We start from the raw sequence: 27409 nt of genomic DNA, 5'->3' as shown, positions 1-27409 counted from the left end.
AAGTAATCCTCCTGCCTTGGCTTCCCAAAGTGCTGGGATTACAGGCATGAGCCACTACCCTCGGCCTAGAGCTACTGTTGAAACTTGCCTGTGAATTGTTTTTCTCATGATTTTTCAGCCGCAGCTTCCATCACCTACTGACAGTCTCATTTTTACATATTTGCCATTCAAATTTAATATGTGCCACCTGTTATTAATGGTAGTGTTGCTACTTTGAAGAAACAAAGGCTCAGAGGGATGAAGTCACTAGTCCAGCATCATACAACATTGGAAAAATATCTGTTGTCTAATAACTAGAAAAGGTCTCGTTGGGTGTGGTGGCTCATGCCTATAATATCAGCACTTTGGGAGGTCAAGGTGGGAGGATCACTTGAGCCTAGGAATTTGAGACCAGCCTAGGCAATATGGTGTCTACAAAAATTTAAAAAATTAGCCAGCTGTGGTGGCCCATGCTTGTGGTCCCAGCTCTTCAGGAGGCTGAGGTGGGAGAATAGCTTGAGCCCGGGAGGTTGAGGTTGCAGTGAGCCATGTTTGTGCCACTGCACTCCAGCCTGGGTGACAGAGCCAGACCCTGTCTCAAAAGAAAAAAAATAAAAACAAGGAAATATCTGTTTTCTAATAATTAGAGAACTTTCTGTTTACTAGTGCAGCACTCCTATAGTTTGGTTTGTTTGTTCCTTCCAAATCTCATGTTGAATTTTTTTTTTTTTTGAGATGGAGTCTTGCTCTGTTGCCCAGGCTGGAGTGCAATGGCAGAATCTCAGCTCACTGCAACCTCCACCTCCCAGATTCAAGCGATTCTCCTGCCTCAGCCTCCCGAATAACTGGGATCACAGGCACCTGCCACCATGCCTGGCTAGTTTTTTTGTGTTTTTGGTAAAGGCAGGGTTTCACCATGTTGGCCAGACTGGTCTTGAACTCCTGACCTCAAGTGATCCGTCCGCCTTGGCCTCCCAAAGTGCTGGGATTACGGGCATGAGCCACCAGGCCCGGCTGGTGTACTACTAGTTATACAAGATGTTATCATCAGGGGAGGCTGGGTGAAGGGTGTACAGGCCATCCTGTATACTTCTTTGTAACTTCCTGTGAATCTATAATTATTTCAAAATAATTAAAATAAATACCCAACACTGACAATAAAACAGTAAACACTGGGCCGGGTGAGGTGGCTCACACCTGTAATCCCAGCACTTTGGGAGGCCGAGGCGGGTGGATCACCTGAGGTCAGGAGTTCAAGACCAGCCTGGCCAACATGGTGAAACCCCGTCTCTACCAAAATACAAAAATTAACCGAGTGTGGTGGTGCGTGCCTGTAATCCCAGCTACTTGGGAGACTGAGGTGGGAGAATTGCTTGAACCCTGGAGGCAGATGTTGCAGTGAATCAAGATCGTGCCATTACACTCCAGCCTGGGCGACAGAGGGAGAATCTGTCTCAAAAAAAAAAAAAAAAAGCTAATGTGATAGTGAATAAGTCTCACGAGAGACTTATAATATACATATATACACAAATTGTATATACTTAAATATACATACATTTTATGTATATTTTATGACAATAAAAATATTTAATTGAAATTTAATTTTAAAATTAAATTGAAATGCCCCCAAAAATGTTTGAGAGTTGTGATGAATATGTTAGACAGTAGCAGAAAAAAGTTGAGGTGGCTGTCTGCCTCTGTGAACATTTTTTCATTTTTGAAAGTAAAGATTTTGGGAGATTGGGGTAAGGGGATGGCAGCAGAAGAGAGTCCTGTAGTGATGGAACAGTTCTGTATCTTAATTATAGTGATAGCTGCATGAGGCTATGTTGATGAGGAAATTGCATAGAACTCTATGCCTACACATGCATACACACACACACCCACCCCCCCCCCCCCACACACACACAAATGAGTGCATGTAAATGTGGTGAAAAAAAATTTTTTTTGAGATAGGGTCTTGCTCTGTTGCCCAGGTTAGAGTGCAGTGGTGTGATCTCAGCTCACTGCAACCTCTGCCTCCCAGGCTCAAGTGATCCTCCCACCTCAGCCTCCCAGGTAGCTGTGACTACAGGCATGCACTACCACAGCTAGCCAATATTTTTGTACTTTTTGTAGAGAGGCTGGGTGAAGGGTGTGAATCTATAGTTATTTCAAAATAATTAAAATAAACACCCAACACTGACAATAAAACAGTAAACACTGGGCCGGGTGAGGTGGCTCATGCCTGTAATCCTAGCATTTTGGGGGGCTGAGGTAGGTGGATCACTTGAGGTCAGGAGTTCGAGACCAGCCTGGCCAACATGGTGAAACCCTGTCTCTAATAAAAGTGAAAAATACAAAAAGTAGCTGGGCATGGTGGCGCGTGCCTATAATCCCAGCTACGTAGAGGCTGAGGCAGGAGAATCACTTGAACTCGGGAGATGGAGGTTGCAATGTGCTGAGATCATGTCACTGCACTCTAGCCAGGGATACAGAACGAGACTCCGTCTCAAAAAAAAAAAAAAAAAAAAAAGTAAACACTGCAGTCAGATTCCAAACTAACCTGAGCGTAAATTTTATACCTTGTCCTTCCTTGCTATGTATGAGAAATGAGCATGGTATGCTCGTGGTGGAAAATTCTCTATTTCTCCGGAATGGCTTGCGCGTGGCTGAAAAGAGTGCTATGTACCAACTGTTTCTTCCCTTTTTTGGAGCACATGTGCGATCTATCATCGTGTTGCTTCCCAAGAAGTTAAATCAAAGACTTAGGAAGGACTCTGCTTTGTCCTTACCAAGGTTCTGCTAGAATCTGGGAATGACTAATTCTAAAATAACAGTAAGAGAGCTGGAGTTTTTTTTTCTTTTCTTTTCTTTTTAAAAACTGATTCCTTCTTGGTTCAAAAAAAAAGAAATAAAGAAAGAAAGAAACCAACAAAAAACTTGTTGGCGCTTATATGGTGGTTTTCAGGAAAACCTCAAGTAAAAAGATGCATTCAATGTTTGTTATCCCTGAAAGTGTGAAAACAAAATGACTTAGAACTGATGTTTGTTTATTCAATTAAATGCAGTTCCTTATGCTCAAGTTAGGCTTTTGTGTCTGTAGTAGCCAGTCAAATATTTCTACAGTTTGCTAGCTAGGCTGGAGAAGGCACTGAATATTTAAATAATTCGGAGAGCTTCTTTGTGTCTGGGCTCTCCCTTCATCACGTGACTACCCAAAATAAGGATATTTGACCTATTAATACTTTAACAAAAGACTTGTATGGGAATCGGATGCTGGCAATTGCTTAATAAGTTAAGACTGGTGAAGTTTTACAATGGCAAATACTTGTTTAAAGAGACATATGTTCTCATTCATATATTGTCGGTGGAATTGTAAATTGGTATAATTTTCTTTGGAGGGGATGTTGGCAGTAAGGACCCAAAGTCAGGGAAATATTTACGTCCTTTGACCCAGTAATTCAATTTCTGGGAATTTATCCAGAACAAATAATTAAAATGAAGACATAAGCTATATTGCAAAGATGTTCCTAAAGGCACTGTATATAATAACAAAATCTGGAACATAACCTAAATACTAAATAATAAAGGAATGTTTAAATAAGTTATCGATTTTCAACCCAATGGAATATTATATAGCTATGAAAAATGATAAACATGCTATGTACCAAATGTAAAGGTGTTTATAAAACAATTCAATATCCTTAAAGCATTTTGTAGAAAGACAGGCATGTATGGATTATGCGTTACAGAAGACAAATTCTACACTTGATCTTAGCCAAAAGGCCGAGAAGTGATACAGAAGACAAATTCTAAAGTACTTAAGGTGAAAAGTCACATTCTTGGATTTATATAGTAAGATTTTTAGCAAGATGCAAGGAAACACAGTGAACTCTAAGATAACAGTGGGAAAATTTAAACTCGTAGAATCTTTGTAAATTTTCAAGTTGTATTCTGAGAAAAGACAAAATATGCATTCAGTACTGTTGACTGACTGCACAGAGAAAGCAGCAAGCTGTCTTTGAACACTCCGAATATAATCACTGGTATGCTTAAGAGCACAAAATGATTCTCAAGGGTTACTAATGAGCTGTAAACTGCCAGCATCTTGCATGTGGAATCTCTTGGGAGCAAGAAAGTTATTTTGGAATACAGTTTTTAAAAAAAATCACAGAAGTCCAGATTTGGCCACCCTCAAATACCCTCCAGGGACAGAGCGGTCAAAACTCCCTTCTACAAACGCTAAAGGAGGGGAAGTGATGACCCCGTCTTTTGTGTCTGCTTTCAGTGCAGAAAGTTTGTACTTACAGTTAAACATAATTATCCCTTAAATCCCAGGTGCTTAATTCAGCCCGTTAATGTTGCTGCACTGAATGGCTGATTCAGTAGGTTCTGAGGCTATGTTTTTTTTGGTCACAGGCTAGCTCCGTTCCTCAATGCTGGGAACAGAGCAAAGGCATTAAGGCAAAGTCCCAGCCTGCCTCCAACTTTCCCAGGAGCAGGGAAGCACTTGCTGATTTGGATTTGAATGGGATATCCTACTAGGTTGCATACTATGGAAAAAGGAGGATTTATGGGAGGATGAAATGTCAGAGGGCAGGTACATTAGGCAGAGAAAGTCAGTCTGCCAGCTGGAAAACAGGGTTTGCCTGGATCAACCTCACTGAGTTAAATACACACACAACTGTATGTGAACATGCACAAAGATTGTTGTTCCAAAGGCGTCAAAGCTTCAGGACTAAGGGTGACATTTTTGTTCTTCTTCTTCTTTTTTTTTTTTTTGAGACGGAGTCTTGCTCTGTCACCCAGGCTGGAGTCCAGTGGCGTGATCTCGGCTCACTGCAAGCTCCACCTCCCAGGTTCACGCCATTCTCCTGCCTCAGCCTCTCGAGTAGCTGGGACTACAGGTGCCCGCCACCATGCCTGGCTAATTTTTTTTGCATTTTTAGTAGAGATGGGATTTCACCGTGTTAGCCAGGATGGTCTCGATCTCCTGACCTCATGATTCGCCCACCTCGGCTTCCCAAAGTGTTGGTGTTACAGGTGTGAGCCACTGAACGCGGCTGAGGGTGACATTTTCATAGAGGGATATTTCACGACAGGGTTGAAGAATGGTCGCATGATTATGATGAACTTGAGAGGCTAAGATGCAGCTGGAGGTCAGAGGCAAGAAACCCCAAGTAGAATGTAATGAAGGAAAGAAGGACTTTTTTTGTGTGTGTGTGAGGCAGAGTCTTGCTTTGTCACCCAGGCTGGAATACAGTGGTGCGATCTCTGTTCACCGCAACCTCTGCCTCCCAGGTTCAAGCGATTCTCCTGCCTCAGCACCCCCGAGTAGCTGGGACTACAGGTGCCTGTCACCATGCCTGGCTAATTTTTTGTATTTTAGTAGAGACAGGGTTTCACTATGTTGGCCAGGATGATCTTGATCTCCTGACCCCGTGATCTGCCCACCTATTGGGCCTTCCAAAGTGCTGGGATTACAGGTGTGAGCCACCGTGCCTGGCCGAAACAAGGACATTTTAGAAAAGAATGTGGATGTTTGGAAATCTAAAGAGTAATGCTCAAATGAGATAATGCCTTGATGAAAAGCTGTAGTAGGAAATTGGGGGTGATACATATACATATATATGTGTGTGTGTGTGTGTGTGTGTGTGTATAAAACATTAGGCATCCAATTATTTAACCACCCATATAGTTTGGCCCCAGGAATAAACACCCAGCCTAGCTGTACCCAAGTTCACTGGCTGAAAGTTAGCCAGCAACAATGTGTGGAAAGTTTGTGTGTTTTGAAAAAAGAAGTAAAAGGCAGGGTGGGGGTGGTAATGGTGAAGTTGGAGTTACAAAAGCAAGCATGTTTTTGTTCACTGGAACGATGCAATATGATTTTGGGAAATTTTCAGTGTAGAAAGCCGACTGATGGTGTGCTTCTATGAAGCTGTGTGCCTGATCCAGTCAGAGATTAGAACATAGGATGCAGATGATTCAAGAGGAGAGAACAGAGTGAGAGGTATGTGCTGTTTTAGCAGGAGACTAACAAGCAGGGTCTAGAAAGTATTTCTGGCTGGGTGCGGTGGCTCACACCTATCATTATCCAACACTTTGGGAGGCTGAGGCGAGATGATCACTTGAGTTCAGGAGTTCAAGACCAGCCTGGGTAACGTAGTTTAACCAGTCTCTAGAAAAAATAAAAACTTAGTTTGGTGTGGTGGTGTGTACCTGTAGTCCCAGCTACTCTGGAGGCCGAGGCAGGAGGATCACTTGAGTCCAGGAGGTCAAGGCTGCAGTGAGCTGTGATCACACCACTGCGCTCCAGCCTGGGTAACAGAGTGAGACTCGGAAAAAAAAAAAAAAAAAAAAAAAAAAAAAGAAAGAAAGAGAGAGAGAGAGAGAGAGGAGAGAGAGAGAGAGATAGAAAGAAAGAAAGTAAGTTAGTTTCTGTCCTCCCACTACCCATCTGCAGAGAACCCTTATGTGCACAGGAGCTACTTGAGATGGAGAAACCACATCAGAGTGATTTCAGCTCTCCTTAAAAACTGGCCCAATGGAGAGAATCTAGTGTTCCACTGGGATGGTGTTCCTGCAGATTCCCCCAGGGTGGATAGCTTCATGTTTGACGAGGGGGAACCAAACACCTGGTGGATGGGTGCATGAGTATCCCACTGGGTTACAGATTCACCTCGGGTTTTGTTTTGTTTTGTTTTGTTTTTTTGAGACGGAGTTTTGCTCCTGTTGCCCAGGCTGGAGTGCAGTGGCGCAATCTCGGCCCACTGCAACTCTCGCTTCCCGATTTCAAGCGATTCTCCTGCCTCAGCCTCCCGAGTCATTGGGATTACAGGCGCGCACCACCATGCCTGGCTAATTTTTGTATTTTTAGTATAGACTGGATTTCACCATGTTGTTCAGGCTGGTCTCAAACTCCTGACCTCAGGTGATCTGCCCACCTCGGCCTCCCAAAGTGTTGGGATTACAGGCCACCGTGTCCGGCCAGGTTTTTTTGTTTTGTTTTGTTTTTTTGAGACAGGATCTTGCTCTTTCACACCCAGACTGGACAGCAGTGGTGCGATCTTAGCTCACTGCAGCCTCCAGGGTTCAAGCGATTCTCATTCCTCAGCCTCCTGAGTAGCTGGGATTATAGGCATGTGCCACCACGGTTGGCTAATTTTTGTATTTTTAGTAGAGATGGTGTTTCACCATGTTGGCCTGGCTGGCCACCTTGTGTATTTTTTGGCTGTAATTAGTGCAGACACTCAGACTTTTCCTACCAAGGGTCCTGAAGGTGCCATATGCCTACTAGCAGGCAAGGCCACAAAATGACACAGAAGGATGGCATCTGTGAGGATCAACTTTTGTTGATCCTGGTCCTTCAGCAGTGGCAGTGGCATGTGGATGGGAAAAATATCCATAGAGGAAAAGAAACAAGCCCATCCACCCACAAGTGAACAATTACTAATATTCCCTTGAGAATAGCTGAAGAGGAGAGAGAGAGAGAGAGAGAGAGCGAGCGAGAGAGAGAGAGGAAGCTACACTTGGAAAGAAGATTGCTTTGTATTTTATTTACAACAGAATGTAAGAAAAAGTGAGTTATTAACAATAATAAATAACTAGGGAGAAAAACACAGAACGGCCACAAAATGACACAGAAGGATGGCATATGTAAGGATCAACTTTTGTTTGCTTTGCTTATAGCCTTGTAACGCTGTGTATTCCAACACCTGGTCCTCCAGCAGTGGCAGTGGTATGTGGATTAATTTAACCAGTCAAGATCCCAGCTTGAATGTAAACACTAAAAATTACACTTGACGCTACATGTGAGTGGTACAGGTACAACACCAACTCAAAGACCCTCTTCTGGGTGATATACAGAAACCGAAGGGAAACTTGCAATTTGACAGACATGCTTTCAATTTAAAGCAAAAACATCGAGAGGCTTATCCTAAAGTACTTGTTAATTTAACAACAAAATGACAATTATTAATGGCATCTGAAAATTTCCCAACATATTCACATTCTCTTATTACACTAACTCCTAGAAAGCTTAAACACTCATATTTCAAATGCAAACAGATCGTTTTGAAGGTAGAACGCAAAAGAACCCAATGTTTTGCCTCAGCATGCCAACGCTGTGCTATTGTGTACACTTCAGTTTCAGCAAGAATGAACAGTTTAAAATAGTTTATTTATAATCAGATCGCAGTCACTGGACAGACTTTTTAAATCTCAAGAACTATGGCTCAGATGACAGATTGTCTCCTAGCCTACTGCGTCAGATGATCAGAAAGGTACTAAAACTATTTGGACAATTCCTCTCTAATGGATTATCTGATTACACATTGTATGCAGAGTCAGCTATACACTGACCCTTCTTAAGAGTAAAATTCCTGTTGACCTAAGCCAGCCAATGACCTATTACCTTGTTGTCTCTGAGCCATGAAGAGATGCCAAAGAAAGTAGAATTTAAAAATACACATAAATACATTAGCCCTGAAACTTTTGCAGAGAATGATTTATCGAGACGTGTCAGAATCTATTCTCTTAGTTCACTGTTTATTACAGTGTCTTGAAAGAAAACCACAGTTACTTTTGCAGATATGGTGGTAAGTGCCTGCATAATATACCCACAACTGTGCTACTTAGAGATTTATTTTCAGGACCAACAACATGGCTAATAAATACTTCTAAATAAATTAAAATTTTCCCCACACACAGATGCAAAACCGTAACAGAAGGCTTGATAAATCAGTTCACCAACAAACCCATATTGTTTGAGTTACAACGGTGGCAACTAAAAGTGTCACGGCCTCCTTCGTTGTTATCCTTTTCCTTTGCTTTGTCTTGCAGCAACCCAAAGTGAGAAAATGAAATGATCTTCAGAGGTGATTTCTAACAAAGCTTATGTGTTAAAAACACCAAGATCTTCTCATCCCAGGAAAGCATAGCTAAAGCAAGAATGCTGTGCTATGGCCAACAGAATGCACAGGGGCACTTCACATTTGAAATTTTCCCAGAGTCATGAAATGTACAGTCATTTTGATGGTCTCCACTAACTTCAGAGATGAAGATGGAGTGAACATATGTGATATTCTATGGATTATTTAAATTTGGCTACCAGAGACTTAAAACCGATGGTGTCTGATTCACTATACTATATTTATATTTATATATATATATACACAGGTATAATACAGTTTTGGTGAACAAAGTTGAAGGTTTCCATATCGCAGACAGAGGCACTGAGTTAAGGATTCTATTTCCCCCCAAACATGCTTAGCAAATTCAAGTTTCTGCTTTTTTTTTTTCTTCTAATTTCCATCATGCAGCCATTTGACTTCCATCCTTATAAGAATTATTAATGTTCTGTAATATACATCCATTGCAGGCTTGTATTCCACAATAACAAAGTCATGTATACAGAATGTGAAATGATACTTGAAAACCAAGAGATATAAAATATTGAAGCCATTTATGCCTTTTGATGACTGGGTTAAATATGCAAAGCAGCTAAAGGAATAGCTAGGCCCCCCACCCCCTTTTTAACGCACACAAAGCACATGTAGACAGAAAAACTGAACATACTTTAAGAGCACACACATTTTTTTTTTGGCTAAGAATCACACTACCATGGTAGCTTTGCAACTGATGTCTGTGGTAACATACTGGTTATAAAAGAAATGAAACTCACAAAAGGAAATTAGAACTTAGCTTCCTAAAGCATATAGAATTGTTAACCTTGACAGCAGAAGCTACTTTATAAAAAGGGAAAATAGCAATGCTATTAATGGAAAAACTAGGTGCCAGATGTGTTAACAACCTGCACAAAATAAATACATTCTATGTGAAAATAATGACCCCACCCCACCTTGATTTCAGCTTGCAAATGGTAAGCAAATACGTATACTATTTCAGTGTCTTCTGAAAGTAGCGTTTTGCTTTCTAAAGCAAAACATTTTCATTAAATACTACTGTGTGGAGAGGGAGGGATTGAGAAGTCCGAGGGGTCTGATAAAAGATTAAGTTTTCCCACAAGCAAAAATCATGCTTCCATACCATGCATAGAAGGTGTCTTACTAAGATACTATCATTCTTAGGGAAGAGATACACTGTTGATCTAAGCTATTTGCAATGGGTTTCCTTTGAGTTCTAGGTTTATTCTTTTTTTTTTTTTTAAGCTAAATATCAACCTATAGATAAAGAAATGATCTTGACAGTCTGACCTATGACTAGAAAACTTTGGTGCTGGGCTCATGGGGCCAGCGCCTGCACCTTGGGAGAGTGTTATCAACCTGAAAGACACTACACAGAGTGCTGAGCACTGAGAGGGAAGCAGGCAGGGTCCACTGGCAGAGAGGCTGTGTGAGAGAAGCAGATTATGCTCCTTGGTCTATTTTGTTTCCTTTGGGATCTGTGTTTTGGGAAGGTCCCTTTCCTGAGGTTGGAGGTTACGATCAGGAAGGCTAGCTGGGGCGTGGGCCTCGAAGTTGCCCAATTACTTCTTCTCTTCCTCTCTTGGAGGACAAAAGTCAATGCTGAGATTCTGCCTGCCCTCCCATCTGTGTTTAAAGGCAGTGAGGTGCAAAGGTGACAGATTTCTCTCTTTAGAGCAAAGGAGAATTGTCTTTCTGTCACTTTGATGAGTGATCTTGCCTCCTGTCAACCTTGATTCTAATCTTGCATTACCACTAGTTGAAGAAAGGAAAGCTAGACAGAAGGGCATCTATTATCACTCCTCCTTTTCACTCTACAAATAGGAGTCAGCAATTCCGCTCATTCTCTCCTCCCACTTGACAGTAGTTACTTGATGTACGTGACAGTCCCAATATTTGTATTTCAAGTAAGGAGCAAGAGAATGACAATCTTTTCTAAGGTCTGGTGGTAGACAATCTGTTCCAGGGAATTCTGGATGTTACTAAGAGTAAAACAAGAAAGGGGATGGGAGACAGTTCTCTTTTTTATGGTTCATGCACCAGACATTCTGACCGTGTTAAAGCCCAGTTAGCTTACTCTACCCTTGTACTTCTTTGAGTGGGTAGATAGTAAATGAATTCTATTCAATTAATTGCAAATTCTGAGAATCTTAACTGATGATGGAAGCTGACAAGTCAAAGTTTGTTGGTACCTGTAGAGAAAAAAGATGTTGCCTCACCTGGGCCTCTTGGTTCCTAAACTGAACCATTCCAAAATCAGTTATGGTCACATTCATCCATGCAATTCTTAAGGATTTCTGAGGCCACAAGGGCACAAAGGGGAAAGTTATTAAAAGACAGAAACAAGTAGAATCTTTATTAAATTCTGTGGAAGGTATAAATGAGTTATTATTAATTGCACTTGGAGCCACTATAGCTTGATGATTAAAATTTTCAAAAGTTTAAAGAGTTAATTAGGCTCCAAATCCTGAGTCAGACTAACCAAAATAGGAATCTCAGTAACTATTGGTATTCAAGTATTAGTAATCAGCAGTTCAAAATTTAACAACTAAGTATGTTATGCCTGAGAGTATTTTGGAGAATTTTAGATTTGATGAGAGGAAACTGACTTTACTATTTTCTACCATACCTTGTAACAAAAGTGGTGCAAAGTTTTGATTCATTTATCCTTGAAGTCCGTGCCAAACCTCATCAAATGCCCAATAACAAGGCTTCCTCTCGGGCTTACAGCTATGTGGTTACAGAAGATTCCTTCTGTCTTTTGCAGGTCTTACATCTTACATCTAATATGATGCTGTGTGGCATACTTAGGGAATCATATTCTATGTGAAGTTACTGAGTCACATGCACACTGAAAGGTCAAAGGAACATGTTTGAGTGATAAAGCAGTCTTTTTCTCTATCAGAAGATTCTTAAAAAAAACAAAAACGAAAACAAAAACAAAAACAAAAAAAACAAATGAAAATATAAAACCCCATAAGATATTTATATAAAGTTACTCAGATTTGGGCCGACATGGCTTATCTGAAGGGTGCATGCCAGGTAAATTCAGGGTGGCTTTTTTCTCAGGGTCTGGAAGTGTGAGAGTTTCTGGGGCAGACTTTTTCCGGGGCCGATCTTTGGGAACAGACAGAAATTCGGGTGCATCTGTGGAGAGAGGGGTGGACGGAGCACTAGAAGGCGCACTGCGGACAGAAGAAGGCAGCAGGGGGATGCTGGAGATAGAAATTGCAGGTGGGAAAATGCCGATTTTCTTGTTGGTGGCTTCCTGAGTGGCTCGTTCAAATTCTCGGACTTCATCCATTGTCATGTCTTCAGGGAGAAAAACAGAAAGAAAAACAAGCAGTTATTTATAAGAGAGGCAAATAGATTCATCACTACCCTTGTTTTTACAGGAACTATGGGAACCCTATCATAAAGGGGCCTCTCCCGATTATATACCCAAAGTATCATTGAAATACCGAACCTCCAGTTTTTTTTTTTTTTTTTATTGGAAGCTACACCCTGAAAACAATATTCCTTCAGGAATATTCATTTAAGATTTTCCAAAGCACTCTTCAGTGAGTATTTTAAGTATTCTCAATAAGGACTTAACAGTAGAGTACAGAACTAGACGGGGGAAATGTGTGCCTGTGTGTGTGTGTGTGTGTGCACGTGCACCCATGTGCATCTGTGTTGTTGTGGGTCTGGTGTGGGGTATTTGGAGCTATAATTAACTGGTCATCTTTTCCATAAAGAGAAGGTAATTAAAACAATCAATAGCCCTGAAATGATACATATTATTGTCATTATTGTCAACTTTAGATCATGAAAGTATACCTTTATACTTTATAAAGGTAAATTATCAGGATTTTTCAACATACTTTCTTTTTTTTTTTTTTTTTTTTTTTAAATCTGAGACAGGATCTCACTGCATCACCCAGGCTGGAGTGCAGTGGTGCAGTCATGACTCACGGCAGCCTTGACCTCCTGGGCTCAAGTGATCCTCCTGCCTTAGGGCCCCATGAGGCTGAAACCACAGGTGCAGGCCATAATGACTTGGTTAATTTTTTTTGTATTTTCTATAGAGACAGGGACTCGCTATGTTGCCTAGGCTGGTCTAGAATTCCTCAGCTCAAGTGATCTGCCTGCCTAAGCCTCCCAAAATGCTGGGATTACAGGTGTAAGCCACTGTACTCAGGCCAATATGCTATCTTCTTAATCAATACATACACTTTTTTATTCTGAGGGGCCACAAAGATGCTATTGTTTCTGGTTTCCTGACTGTGTATTGATCCTAAGAAGGTTCAGAGATTGTGTTTTAATAAATTCAGCTTCAAAAACACATAAATCAATAACATCACCACACCCTGTTAAGCATTCCAAAGCCAAGAAAATAAAACCATTTCTTGAGGAAACTTAAAAAGAATAGAGAATGAAAGGAGAGGATCATTTAATAGTGAGGATTCTATTTAAAAGAAAAAAAAGCATGACTTGGAATTCAACAAATAAAACAGTGATACCACCGTTAATAATCATTGTTGGATAATGTAGGTTTTCCAAATACCCGAAATGTTCTTATTAAGTGAGAAAGTAAAAACAGTATTTAAAAAAATGTAAATCTTTCCCTAATGTGTTTAATGTATTATATATACTTACTACATTTGAGACATAATATGTTGAAAATATATCACTGTGCAAAAATACAGTTCCTTAGTTCCTTCTCAGGGTCTGTTTGCTCTTTATGGCTTGATATCTCTTCCCTCATGCTCAGAAACTCTATTATTACTGTTATTATTATTATTTTGAGATGGAGTCTTGCTCTGTTGCACAGGCTGGAGTGTAATGGTGTGATCTTGGCTCACTGCAACCTCCACCTCCCGGGTTCAAGCAATTCTCCTGCCTCAGCCTCCCGAGTAGCTGGGACTACAGGCACGTGCCACCATGCCCGGCTAAGTTTTGTACTTTTAGTAGACACAGGGTTTCACCATGTTGGCCAGGCTGGTCTCGAACTCCTGACCTCGTGATCCACCTGCCTTGGCCTCCCAAAGTGTTGGGATTACAGGTGTGAGCCATCATGCCTGGCCTTATTACTGTTATTATTAATTATTGTTACACTGGCTATCCCTGGTATCCTGTAACATTTTTATTGGCTGGGAACAGGAAAAGAGGTAACTGGGCTTATTAAAGACTGAATCAAGGCCCAAGGCTTATCCTGGAGCAAAATGCGAAATCTAGTGCCCACAAATTTTCTGTATCTGTTTTGGTCTCCCAGAGACCCATTTTTCATTCTTTCTTGTTCACTGCCATGTACTTAGGAGTTGAAACTTTATTAGATAATATTGGAGGGAATAACCAGCATGAAGCAATATAGCCACTTTGGAAATACTGAGTATGTAATGAATATTCATAACACAGTATTAATCCTTAGGGCTTTTTTTTTTTTTTTTTTTAACCAGACAGAGTTTCACTCTTGTTGCCCAGGCTGGAATGCAATGGCGTGATCTTGGCTCACTGCAACTTCCACCTCCTGGGTTCAAGTGATTCTCCTGCCTCGGCCTCCCGAGTAGCTGGGATTACCGGCGTCTGCCACCACGCCCGGCTAATTTTTGTGTTATTAGTAGAGACGGGGTTTCACCATGGCCAGGCTGGTCTCGAACTCCTGACATTAGGTATTCCGCCCACCTCGGCCTCCCAAAGTGCTGGGATTACAGACATGAGCCACCGTGCCCAGCCTAATCCTTAGGTTTTATAACATCAGAGCAAACCAGAAGTATTTTTCACAAAATGAAATCCCTAAGAGGAGTTCCTGGGAACAATTATTAAAATTTTCTGAAAGGGAAAGTTTTTACAAAGGAAATAAATCATTACGACTGTGTGGGTAAGATATAAAATTCAGAATATATCGAGAAAAATTGTACCTATAAAAAACAATTTTTAAAAACATGAAGACTATTAAATGAGCTCAGAAGTGAGATTAAGGTTATATAAAAAGAGGCATTTATTTCACAATAAAGTTGAGACTGAGAAACATTTTAGTGAATCAGGGTATGGTATGTTTTTGCTATGATAAATGGATATTATCTTTGAAAAAGCAGACTTTCTTAATCAAGTGGCTGAATACATTGCTCTACTCCACACAGCCAGCAGGGGGCAGAAATAATCTAAAGCACAGAATTTTGATTTTCCACTCCCAGAGGCTCTTAGAAGTTCTCTTCCTTGAAGGCTTTAAACCTGCTCAATTGAAAAGAAGACTTATTTCCTGACTGCTGTGTGCATGGATGTTAATTTTGCCTAATTTCAATTTAATTTGTCCCTGCTCGGGTTGATGATCTAAAATTCATTTAGCACCCATGCAGTTTTTATTTGTGACAAAGAGCCACCTCCTGATTTTCACTGTTTTTCATTATGATACAGGAGAAAGACTAAGGAAAAATAAATGAGCTCCAATTTCATGGAATTCCAGAGGATAATGGAAATGTCATAAGCATTCAAAATAACCACTTTGTATAACTTCTCCAGCAGCAGGCATCTTTCACCCTGAAGTCACAGGAACAGCGCTGAGGGGCAGTCAGAGATTATGTGGGCTGTCCCGTGGGAAGAACCACTCTATGTTATCATCTTCTACATAGTAAGCGAACTTTATTTTTTATTTTACTTTATTTTTTTGAGATGGAGTTTCACTCTTGTTGCCCAGACTAGAGTGCAATGGTGTGATCTCTGCTCACTACCACCTCTGCCTCCTGGGTTCAAACGATTCTCCTGCCTCAGCCTCCTGAGTAGCTGGGATTACAGGCATGTATCACCATGCCCGGCTAATTTTGTATTTTTAGTAGAGATGTGGTTTCACCATGTTGGTCAGGCTAGTCTCGAACTCCCAACCTCAGGTGATCCACCCGCCTTGGCCTCCCAAAGTACTGGGTTTACAGGCGTGAGCCACCGCCCCCCCCAGCTGTGGACTTTAATTATAAAGTAATAATCACAGTAAAACTGAAAGAAAGCCAAGCCAAGGGCCTTATAAGCTCTGAGCCTTCTGGACTTAGAATGAGAAAATCACTGGGCTTAGCATCCTTCAGCCATCTGGTGTCTCCTCTTTTCCTGTGGTTTCCCTTGTTTGCCTGTCATATTTATAGTGAATGGCTTTCAGAGTGGTCGAGGGGGAACTGGGGCCCAACATTTCTAAAAGAAAAGGTAATTGAAAGTGATAGAAATTCAAGGAGAGTTTCCTTAAAGAGCACCTCTAGGGGGAAGTCCTACTGGAATTGGTCTGTGCATAGAGAGGAAACACCTCTTGCTCCAACAGTTTCCTGCAAATCCAATCACTGCATGCAAAATGGTAGAAGAGTTAGGGCCCTTGCAACCACAAGGGCAATCACATGCAACCAGTTGCAGCACATGAGCCTTGCAGGGCACATTTCAAAGACATGCTCCAAAAATGTAACTAAAAATTTCCAAAGTGCAGTCAGAAGGTCTTCACAGTTCTAAAGGATCCATTTATGACAACAGCCACATCTAAATTTCCTAGAACTACAGCACTGATTTTTTTTTTTTTTTTTTTTTTGAGACAGAGTTTTGCTCTTGTTGCCCAGACTGAAGTGCAATGGCGCCATCTTGGCTCACTGCAACCTCCGCCTCCCAGCTTCAAGCAATTCTCCTGCCTCAGCCTCCTGAGTAGCTAGGATTACAGGCATGAACCACCACGCCCAGCTAATTTTGTATTTTTAGTAGAGATGAGGTTTTTCCATGTTGGTCAGGCTGGTCTTGAACCCCCGACCTCAGGTGATCCACCTGCCTCAGCCTCCCAAAGTGCTGGGATAACAGGCATGAGGCACCATGCCCGGCTGATTTTTTTTTTTAAACACCTACTATGTATTATTCTGGAGACTGGGCTAATGGACATGAGGACTCTAAAGAGATCGCAGCTCTGGCTGAAGATGCAAAGAAATGATTTGGTGATTATACTTTTCTTTGATATCTTTAGTTCCCCTCCACTAGCATGAATGATTGAGAGATTATGATACTTAAAATGCTGGCATACAGTATACAGTCAGCTCTCAATTTCCAGTGTGCAACGAAATAACTGAGGCTCTCTAAGGCTTATCCTAAGTCCCAGGGATCTGCTAGGCAGCTCAGCACATCCCCAGCTCACACCCCTTCACTGCTCAGCCTGTGTGTCTGCACAGACTGTAGCCCATCTTGAGATTATCCTAAGTAAAAAGGAACTGATTGGGTAAAACAGCTATAAAGAGCCACAGAAAGCTTTTCAAAGCAAATGTAAAGAAACCTAAAATAGCTGATGAGCCAGAAGCCCTCCCTTGAATGAATAAGTGAGTGTTAGCTATGTTTTTAAAAGTTACTGACATGTTATTCTAGTTTACATATGACATCCATTTTCACTCCTCTGCTCTTTTACGGTGCAGGCCGTTTTACCAGTCCCACAAAAATGTTTCCACTCTCTATGTTCTTGGTTTTATGACCGAAATAACCTCCACGTCAAGCAACTTTAAGGGATCGAAATGTCTGGAAGAGAGAGGTGACACTGCCCAATTTAGATCCAGCTCAGGTTCTGCAGCAACAGGCTCTAGGTGACGACATGTTTCTATGGAAGGTTGGGAACCGGGCACCTGCAGTATTTCCAAGATCAATTTACAAGTGCATTTGTGAAAGGGTGGGCAACACGTTTTAAAAATTCTACGTACACTTGTTTGGGCATGACTCTCTATGTCATCCACAGGGGAGGAATGCTGATTGCAAACTTTTATGTTGGTTTGTTCATGCATGTTTTTCTCGTATTCCCGAACATCATCCATTGTCATATCTGAAAGAGGTCAAGACGTTGGCAACTTCCGTTATTAGATGCAAACTTTCAATGGGGACACTTTAGGGAAAGATGGTAGCTGAGCAGTAGCCAAAGAGGTTTAAAAAAGCAGAGACTTGTCTAACTTTATGATGAGTAAGTCATAAAGTTAGCTAAACCAACCAAATGGGGAGTGAGGGCAAGGAAGTTAAGTCAAAATAATCTTAGAACAGAGAAGAGTGGAAATTGTTTAGGGGTGATTCTTGTAAAGTGAGCTAGGTGGGTAGAAAGTATTAGCATGTGGGCAGTGCCATAGCCTGAGATCTCCTAAAGCATCATTAGAAGATCCCATTGGGGACAGAGGGTCAGTTTTGCTTGGTTTAATACTTACCTTCCATATAGCTTTCAAAATAGACTTAGAGGTTGTTTAAATCAATGCATTCAGCAACAGACAGGACACTTTCATTGCTGTTATAGGAGGCAGGATGTAGAAGGCAGAGCAATGATATTCACTGGTACAATTGAGGTTTGGTGCAATTTGCACACAGATGTAAATTTGCACAGAATGCATGGCGTCAGAGAGTGCAGGTCTATACTGAACTTCAAGTCTTGCCTAACAGCTTGAAAATGGCTGGCACTACTTCCTCCCACACTGATCTAAAAATAAAATGGCACATGACATGATTTTTGGCCCAAGTCTGCAGTTTTTCAGTATTTCAGGATAATGATCTCTTAATCTAGTGGTTCTCAATGGGGGACAATTTTGTGACATTTTTGGTTGTTAGAACTAGGGAAGGGATGCTACTGGCATCTGGTGTGCAGAGGCCAGGGACACTATGGAGCATCCTACAATGCACAGGACCCCCAGCCCCCGACAAAAAATTATCTGGTCCAAAATGTCAATAGTACCAAAGTTGAGAAACCTTGTCTTAATCCAGCTGATAAAAATTTTAAGGCCAGGCATGGTAGCTCATGCCTGTAATCCCAGCACTTTGGGAGGCCAAGGCAGGTGGATCAGTTGAGGTCAGGAGTTTGAGACCAGCCTGGACAACAAGGTGAAACCCCGTCTCTACTAAAAATACAAAAATTAGCTGGGCGTGGTGGCGGGCGCCTGTAATCCCAGCTACATGGGAGGCTGAGGCAGGAGAAGCGCTTGAACCCGGTAGGCAGAGGTTGCAGTGAGCCAAGATGGTACCACTGCACTCCAGCCTGGGCGACAGAGCGAGACCCTGTTTAAAAAAAAAAAAAAAAAAAAAAGCCAACCAAACAAACAAAAAAAACTTGAATCAGGAACCCATCCATCTTTAGTATGTGAAATGCATAACAATGACAAGTAGTCTCACTTCAAAGACTTCTGTCATTTTATTCCTCACCCCTACCCCACTCCTTGGTTATTTTACATTTTATCAGCAATACTCCCAGGTAGGCATTCCTCTGTTACTCTCCTGGCAGAACTGAACTTCATGCCCTTCACCAATGATGGTACGCCGAACACAGTGCTTACTCTGCCACCCTGACCACTAATTGGCTTAGTGGGGATTTAGAGTGGGCATTCACAGCTGGAATTTTTCCTTAAGTATTTTCTGCATCATGTGGTTTGGTGTCTTTTTATATCAATCCATGTGTCATGTGAGATCCTCTTCATTTCCAAAGGGCAGACTTGCCAGGAGTTTATGATTTAATTCACTGTTGTCTGGGACCAAGATGGTGTGTGCCTCTAAATCCAGACCTGGACTATTTTATGTGGTAGATGATCCCCAGGTATACCTGGAAATCCTCAATCAAAAATGCGGTCCATAAGCAATGTAAGTATCAAGAATGCTAAGCAGCAGCCTGGCCAAGCAAGGAGCATGCTCTTCTTTTAGAAAATCGAGGTAACCAAAAAGCAATAAAGAGATGCTGCTTTGTGATGAAAACAAATGCATCTTAGTTAATAATAACAACACATTCTCTCGGTACAATCGCTTTACTTTCAATGGCTGCTTATCAACATTTCTTAAACACAAATATATCTGAAATACTACTAGATGATCATTTTTAGCTAGAGGTTGAAAATTTAAAGAAGTTTCTCTACGCATACATCATTAGGGGGTGCCCCCCACCATCCCAACAGGCATGACAGTAATTTGGAAAACAAAAGCCAAGGAGTTATAGGTTTTTTTGTTCTACTGAATCCCCACAGAAATCATACTTCATCTTTAATTAGCTCAGCGTCAAGATAGGGGCTTAAACTTTGTGACTATGGGCTTTCAAAGATATATCCATTTTATGGATGTGAAAAAGGGTTTAACAACAAAGCTATTCATTGCTGCCTTGTTCATAATAATGAAAAATTGAAAACAACCCAGGGGACTGATAGCACTATGCAATCATCAAAAATTAGGTAGAAGAATAGTTAATACTAGAGAGAGATCCTTGATCTATTGTTAAATAAAAAATAGGAGATAAAAAGGACTGTACATAGCATATGAAATTAATTTAGTCAGAAAACCATTATCTACATTAAAAAAACACTGAAAGGATATATTTCAAAATGCTGACAGTGATTATTTTGAAGAGTTAGAATTACAGGTAATTTTAATTTCCTTCTTTTTGCTTATCTACATTTTTGAAATTTTCTACACTTGAAATTTTCTACATCAAATATGCATTGCTTGTGGAAAAGAAAAGAAAAAAATTATTAAAAAATCTATTATTTTGGGCTGGGCAGGGTGGCTTATGCCTGTAATCCCAGCACTTTGGGAGGCCGAGGTGGGCAGATCACTTGAGGCCGGGAGTTGGAGACCAGCCCGGTCAACCTGGTGAAACCCTGTCTCTACTAAAAATAGAAAAATTAGCCAGGTGTGGTGGCATACACCTGTAACCCCAGCTACTTGGGAGGCTGAGGTACGAGAATCGCTTGAACCCGGGAGATGGAGGCTGCAGTGAGTCAAGATCATGCCACTGCACTCTAGTCTGGGTGACAGAGCAAGACTCTGTCTCCAAAAAAAAAAAAAAGTTTTATTTTGGATCATTATGAGATGGACACCATCAATTTGGAATTGGTAAGGAGAAGATACACTTTTCCAGAATTTCTGTTCACTCTGGAAACATAATCCCCCGTGTTTTTGTTATTTTTTTTTCTTTTTTTTGAGACAGAGTCTAACTCTGTCACCCAGGCTAGAGTGCACTGGCGTAATCTCAGCTCACTGCAACCTCCGCCTCCCGGATTCAAGTGATTCTCCCACCTCAGCCTCCCGAGTAGCTGCGATTACTGGTGTGTGCCACCACACCTGGCTAATTTTTCTATTTTTAGTAGAGATGGGGTGTCACCATATTGGTCAGGCTGGTCTCGAACTCCTGACCTCAAGTGATCTGCCCGCCTCAGCCTCCCAAAGCTTTGGGATTACAAGAGTGAGCCACCGCACCCAGTCATCCCTTATTATTTTTTTTAAACAAAGAGTTAAGAAACTAAATTTCAGAAAATTCTATAAAAGAAAATCTCCCGATTTTGCCACATAGGAATGAACATTCCTAGTAGAGTAGTTCTCTAAAAGATGGTGATAATTTGGTCCCTGCTGTGCTAAAGGAAAATATGTTTGTCTAAATCCTGAAATATCCTCACAGACTATAAATGTGTATGAATATGATGTAAATATTTTCAGTATTTCTCAGTAATTTATGGAAATCCTAATCAAGTGAAAATGCTCCTGTTCAGGTTAGCTGGTAAAATGCACTGTCTAGCTTTTGCAACATATATGACCTCAAAATCTCTATAGAAATCAATGTTTTAGTAAATTCAATTACATGTGCCCAATGACAGATTATACAGTAATGATGATTCATCTTTATTACTGATTGATTTTCAATGATCAGAGTGACTTCAAACAATTTAGGTTCAGACTTCTTTGCTTCCAGCAAACAAATGCTTATGTGTATCAGCTCTTTTTTTTTTTTTTAGACTGAGTTTCACTCTTGTCACCCAGGCTGGAGTGCAATGGTGCAATCTTGGCTCACCACAAACTTGGCCTTCCGGGTTCAAGTGATTCTCCTGCCTCAGCCTCCCAAGTAGCTGGGATTACAGCCACCCGCCACTACACCCAGCTAATTTTTGTATTTTTAGTAGAGACGGGGTTTCACCATGTTGGCCAGGCTGGTCTCGAACTCCTGACCTTGTGATTCACCCACCTTAGCCTCCCAAAGTGCTGGGATTACAGGCGTGAGCCACCACACCTGGCCCAAACTCTTAATTAAAGGAAGCCCATGTTAATTACTTTGCAAATACATTGGTGAACAATCAGCCCTTCACTTCTAGATTGTGAAAGGTCATAATGTACTGTTCCTAAATAAGGTTTCCTACATAAAGACTCCTTAAGCTGGCAATACTGGGGATAACTGCCTGATTTAAGAGAATATTGCAACTGGTATGGTATTTCTTCTGATAAAGAAAGTACATCCTAATATCTTTGAGACTCTGCTATCAAAGGTTAAACAGCCCTGGGAAGTATTCTGGGGACACACATGCCCTGCTCATCGTACTTCAGGGGGACAGTATTTCCTTTCCTTGCCCTCTAGAGAGGTCATTTCTTTTCTTCTGATTCTTGCTCTCCTTCAGGTGAGGAGAGATCAGATCGCAGACTGTTATCTCAGGGCGTGAGGTCATACTGCATGGGGCCTGAGTAGAATGTTCTCCTCTGCCAGTGACTGGGCTGAGGCCAAAATCTCCTCCTCAACCATCAGCTCCACTTTGGCAAAGAGGCTCTGGTCTCAGGGTATTTGTTAATTGATAATCCTGTTAGTAAACATTTACACTGAGACTAATTTTTAGCTTATATGAACGCCACCACACAGAATAGCTTTGTACATGTTGTACATGTATTCATGGGCAATTTGTATTTCTTTTTCTTTTTTGAGATAGAGTCTCACTCTGTCCCCAGGCTGGAGTGTAATGGCGCCATCTTGGCTCACTGTAACTTCTGCCTCCCAGGTTCAAGCGATTCTCCTGCCTCAGTCTCCTGTGTAGCTGGGATTACAGGCACGTGTCACCATACTCGGCTAACTTTTTTTGTATTTTTAGTAGAGACGGGGTTTCACCATGTTGTCCAGGCTGGTCTTGAACTCCTGACCTCAGGTGATCTGCCTGTCTCAGTCTCCCAAAGTGCTGGGATTACAGGCATGAGCCACTGTACCCGGCCTCATGTGTATTCCAGAATAAAATTCTGGAAGTGGATTGGCTAGGTCATAAGTTGTTTGTGCTTATGATTTCTATGGTATATTTTATTAAACTGGATTATCGTTTTATATTGAAAACTGGATATAACCACTCTTAAATTTTTGCTATCAGATGGGCAAACATCCTATTTTCTTGTCTTTCTCATTACATTTCTTGTGATTAGTAGTAAGTTTATTGGCCATTTGCATTTCTTCTTCTATGATTTACTTATTCATATCCTTTACCATTTTCTTGAGTTATTGATTTTTTTTTTTTTTTTTTTTGAGATAGGGTTTTGCTCTGTCATCTAGGCTGGAGTGCAGTGATGTGACCATGGTTCACTGCAGCCTTGACCTCCCAGACTCAAGTGGTCCTTCCACCTCAGCCTCCCAAGCAGTTGGGACTACAGGCACACCATCATGTCCAGCTAATTTTTAAATTTTTTGTAGAGATGGGGTCTCCCTATGTTGCCAGGGCTGGTCTCAAACTCCTCAGCTCGAGTGATTCTCCTGCCTTGGGTTCCCAAAGTGCTGGGATTACAGGTGTGAGCAACCACACCCAGCCAAATTTTCAATTTATAGGACCTCTTTATATATTATATATAGTAATCCTGTTGACTACATATGCGGCAAATATTTTCCCCTAGTCTTTTAGCTTTGTTTATGGTGGCAATTTTCTTTCAATCATTGTATTTTTAATGAAAGGAGGTTAATGTCACAGGAAGTGGGGGCAAGACCTTATGTTTGAAAGGCCTTTAGAAGTCAGTTGAACACACATGGAAACTACAAATGCCTTTGAACAAAGCATCTGCAAGCGTGAATTTTCCTTCATTGTACCACACAGTTGCAGCAGCAAACATTTTAAAAAGGGGAGTTTTCTGTTCTAATTCAATGATCTGTGCAATGGCACATTATACTTTATTTCCCTCTACAAACATTTCCCTTCACTTTCAGGCTCCTTCACCAAAACAGAAGTCATTTTTACATCATTCTAAGTCAAAATAAAAGTCTTGAACAAGTAGTTGGGTCAGGGAGGCTCCAGAAATCATAAATAAGAATGGATACTCCTTTGGCTCCAGCAAAATGGTAGCCATCATTTGAGAAATGCCATTTTTAAAGTCCTTTACAATGATTATAAATTCAATACATGCTTCTTACAAAAAGCTTAGGGTAACTCCATTTTTTTTTAGTGAAAGTAGCCAATCCTCAAAGTATGGTGTATACCTTTTCCACACATAATTCAGACCACTAAGATCTGGAACTATAATCTATAGTTGTGATTTTTTTTTTTTTTTTTTTTTTGGAGACAGAGTTTCGCTCTTGTTGCCCAGGTTGGAGTGCAATGGTGCGATCTCAGCTCACCGCAACCTCTGCCTCCTGGGTTCAGGCGATTCTCCTGCCTCATCCTCCTGAGTAGCTGGGATTACAGGCGCCCGCAACCAGGCCCAGCTAACTTTTGTATTTTCAGTAAAGACGGAGTTTCATCATGTTGGCCAGGCTGGTCTTGAACTCCCGACCTTGGGTGATCCACCCATCTCGGCCTCCCAAAGTGCTGGGATTACAGGCGTGAGCCACCACGCCGGCCTCATAGTTGTGATTTTTTTTCTGTAGTTTTTAATTGGGAGCAGGGAGTACGCAGGGGAAGGGTTCAAAGATTCCTCTGAAAATCTGATGGAAAGTTATAGATTCTCTCACCAGATAAACGAATAGAAGCACACACACATACAATGTTGCATTGGAAAATGCTGGCTTGGTGAACTCCACCAGCTAATGCGACCCCTAGCAGGCTTCTTTCTCCATTTTAATCTTGCTTCCCTCATTGTTAGACCTGCTCTAGGAACTCCAGGCTGATTTCTAAGTCACTTTCATGAGATAGTGTGGTCTACACCAGCCGGAACTCCCCCTCCCTCATACTTTTCGGTTAGAGTCAGGTTTTCAAACACATTGGTGAGGTTCACCTCAATCATAGGCTCCTTCTGGCAATGTTCTGTGTGCCTTTCTCAAAACGCTGTCAGATTTGTAAAGCACAACCATGCCTTTGTGAAACTGGGCTGCCTATTTTTATCCACCTTCCCTCTCACCCCATTTCCTGAAATATGTTGTTGTTATTTCTCTGATTAGTGTTCTAGTCATGCAGAGAGACCCAAGGCTCATGGATAAAGACCAATCACAGCTTTGAAAGACACTCAAGTCCTCCAATATGGAAATGGTTACACTTTACAAGGAACATGAGCAGAATAAAATCTCTTTAGGGAAACAGTTTCATGACAGCCAAATGCTGAAACTCAGAAGAGACACAAAATTAATCCTTGGCTGACAAATGATCACTCCCCTCGACAATGTCCTTTTTTTCTTGACTCTTAATTAAGCACTGGAGGTGGTGAGTCTAATTAGAGAGAAAGACATCCAGAGCTGCCCATGCATCAGCATGTACAGTTTGTGCACTGTATGAACACACAGCAGAGGAGGCCAATGGGGCTAAAATTCAGCCCTAAGCCCGGAGCACCTGCTGAGTCTGCCCAGAAGGGGCACCTTTTTCTAATTCATCTGAGGGAAGGAGAGCTTTTTTCCCAATTCTCACAAGAAACCAGAGTTGTAAGAATTTGGGTTCCTGCAATCATTTTTAAATTTATTTTATTTTTTGTTTTTTTAGAGACAAAGGCTCGCTCTGTCGATCAGGCTGGAGTGTGGTTGGCCCTGTAGACAGCTATGATTCTCTAGTTAACCTATTTGGATTGAATCAGTTAAATTGTCCTTATAACCCAATGTCCCAGTCTGGTTTATAGCCCATGTCATAAGCCAGTAGTTCTTAAAATTTAGCCAGCAACAAAACCATCTGGAGGGCGTGTTAAAACAATTGCTAGGCTGGACCCTCAGAGTTTCCGAGTCAGTACGTTTGGGGTGGGACCTGAGAATATGCATTTCTAACAAATACCCAAGAGATGCTGACGTTGCAGGTCCAGGGACCTTACTTTGAGAACCAGTGCTAGAAGCTATAGCTATAGGCGAGGATTTATTTTGGACCTTTTCCATGTTTACTCATGAGAGCCTCACTGAGCCTGTCCAGATCAAATAAAAATAAGTCATTCAGGTACCCCAAAATGGAGTGGAAGGGTAATGCTAGTGGGCGCTTAGCCTGGGTACCAGTGGCACACATGGTCCACAGTTCCCAGAATTACTGTGCATACGGGACTGAGAAGGCACTCTGTGCACAGGAGGCATTTCCATTCATTTGATTCACCGCGTGTCTGCATCTGTGTGATGAAGGAGCCACTGTTTTCCTGGTCAGTAGCTCAGCTGTGGGTACTGATGGTTGCAGCAGCTTACATGAAATGAACGGTGTAGTTCTCAGACCATTGCTGAGTGAAAAGACTGCTTGTTTTGGTTGGAGCTATGTCAGTGTATGCAAGGGGAGACCCACCCTGGGGAGTGCAAGGCATTCTGATGATCCACATTCACTAAAGCCCACACTGTTGTTTTATGCTCAGATAAGGAAAAGGCTTTTTGCACAATAGACTCCTTAGTTGTTAAATGCTTCCACTTCATTCATCCTAAGTAAGTGCGTGCTCTTTTTTGAAGGTATCCAGATTCAGGGAAATCTCCTGTTTCCTTTGGTACATGATTCTAGCCTTGGGCTCCTGTTATAATCCCAGAATTCTTTTTTTTTTCTTTTTTTTTTTTTAAGAGATGAGGTCTTGCTCGGTCACCCAGGTTAGAGTGCAGTGGTGTGATCACAGCTCACTGCAGCCTCCAGCTCCTGGGCTCACCAAGTGATCCTTTTACCTTGGTCTCCTGAGTAGCTAAGACTACGCACATGTACCACTGTGCCTGGCTGATTTTATTTTATTTTTTTATTTTGTAGAGATCATGTCTTGCTATGTTGCCCATGTGGTCTCGAATTCCTGGGCTCAAGTGATCCTCCATCCCAGGCCTCCCAAAGTGCTGGGATTACAGGTGTGAGCTACTGTGCCTGGCAGGATTTTTTTTTTTTTTTCAATTTTTATTAGAAGTCCCTAAGTCTCGGCCGGGTGCAGTGGCTCACGCCTGTAATCCCAGCACTTTGGGAGGCTGAGGTGGGTGGATCACGAGGTCAGGAATTCGAGACCAACCTGGCCAACATAGTGAAACCCCGTCTCCACTAAAAATACAAAAAAATTAGCAGGGCGTGGTGGTGGGAGCCTGTAATCCCAGCTACTTGGGAGGCCCAGGCAAGGAAAATCACTTGAACCTGGGAGGCAGAGGTTGCAGTAAGCCGAGATCGCTCCACTGCTGTACTCCAGCCCTTATGACAGTGCGAGACTCTGTCTTAAAAAAAAAAAAAAAAAAAAAAGGAAGTCCCTAAGTCTAAGTCTCTTCCTTGCCCTTTGCCCTAGGCTCAGCTGAGATGGAAGAGTCAGGCCCCATCCCCCATCCCCTTCCTGGCCTTTCATTTACTAGATACCCACCCATGTTGGGTTTTCTTCCTATATCCTGCCTGTAATCAAACCCTCTTTATTATTCTGTCCTCTTGATCAGAATCCGGCTATTCTTTTTGCTGAAAAATCTTCTTTGGCACTCT

General features: G+C 41.6%; 1 protein-coding gene and 1 pseudogene across 8 annotated transcripts in view; both read right to left on the bottom strand.

Moving 5' to 3' along the window:
- Positions 1–3635: 3635 nt before the first annotated feature.
- LOC116271180 lies at positions 3636–3759 on the bottom strand (annotated as a pseudogene).
- A 3738-nt stretch (positions 3760–7497) lies between these two features.
- Positions 7498–27409, bottom strand: part of PITPNC1 (phosphatidylinositol transfer protein cytoplasmic 1) — a 318834-nt gene continuing 298922 nt past the window's right edge. For 7 of the 8 annotated variants that reach the window (XM_021929335.2, XM_021929336.2, XM_003913329.5 and 4 more), the window contains one exon: positions 7498–12197. In XM_021929335.2, the coding sequence (XP_021785027.1) occupies positions 11881–12197 (317 nt within the window). In that variant the 3' untranslated portion in view covers positions 7498–11880. Of the gene's footprint in view, positions 12198–17563; positions 17683–27409 lie in introns of all 8 variants that reach the window. The other variant, XM_003913328.4, reaches the window with a different exon arrangement.

Source organism: Papio anubis, chromosome 17 (assembly GCF_008728515.1).
Source record: "Papio anubis isolate 15944 chromosome 17, Panubis1.0, whole genome shotgun sequence".
Lineage (NCBI taxonomy): Eukaryota > Metazoa > Chordata > Mammalia > Primates > Cercopithecidae > Papio > Papio anubis.
Note: the sequence above shows the minus strand (reverse complement) of the source record. Positions and strands in the feature narration are given on the sequence as shown.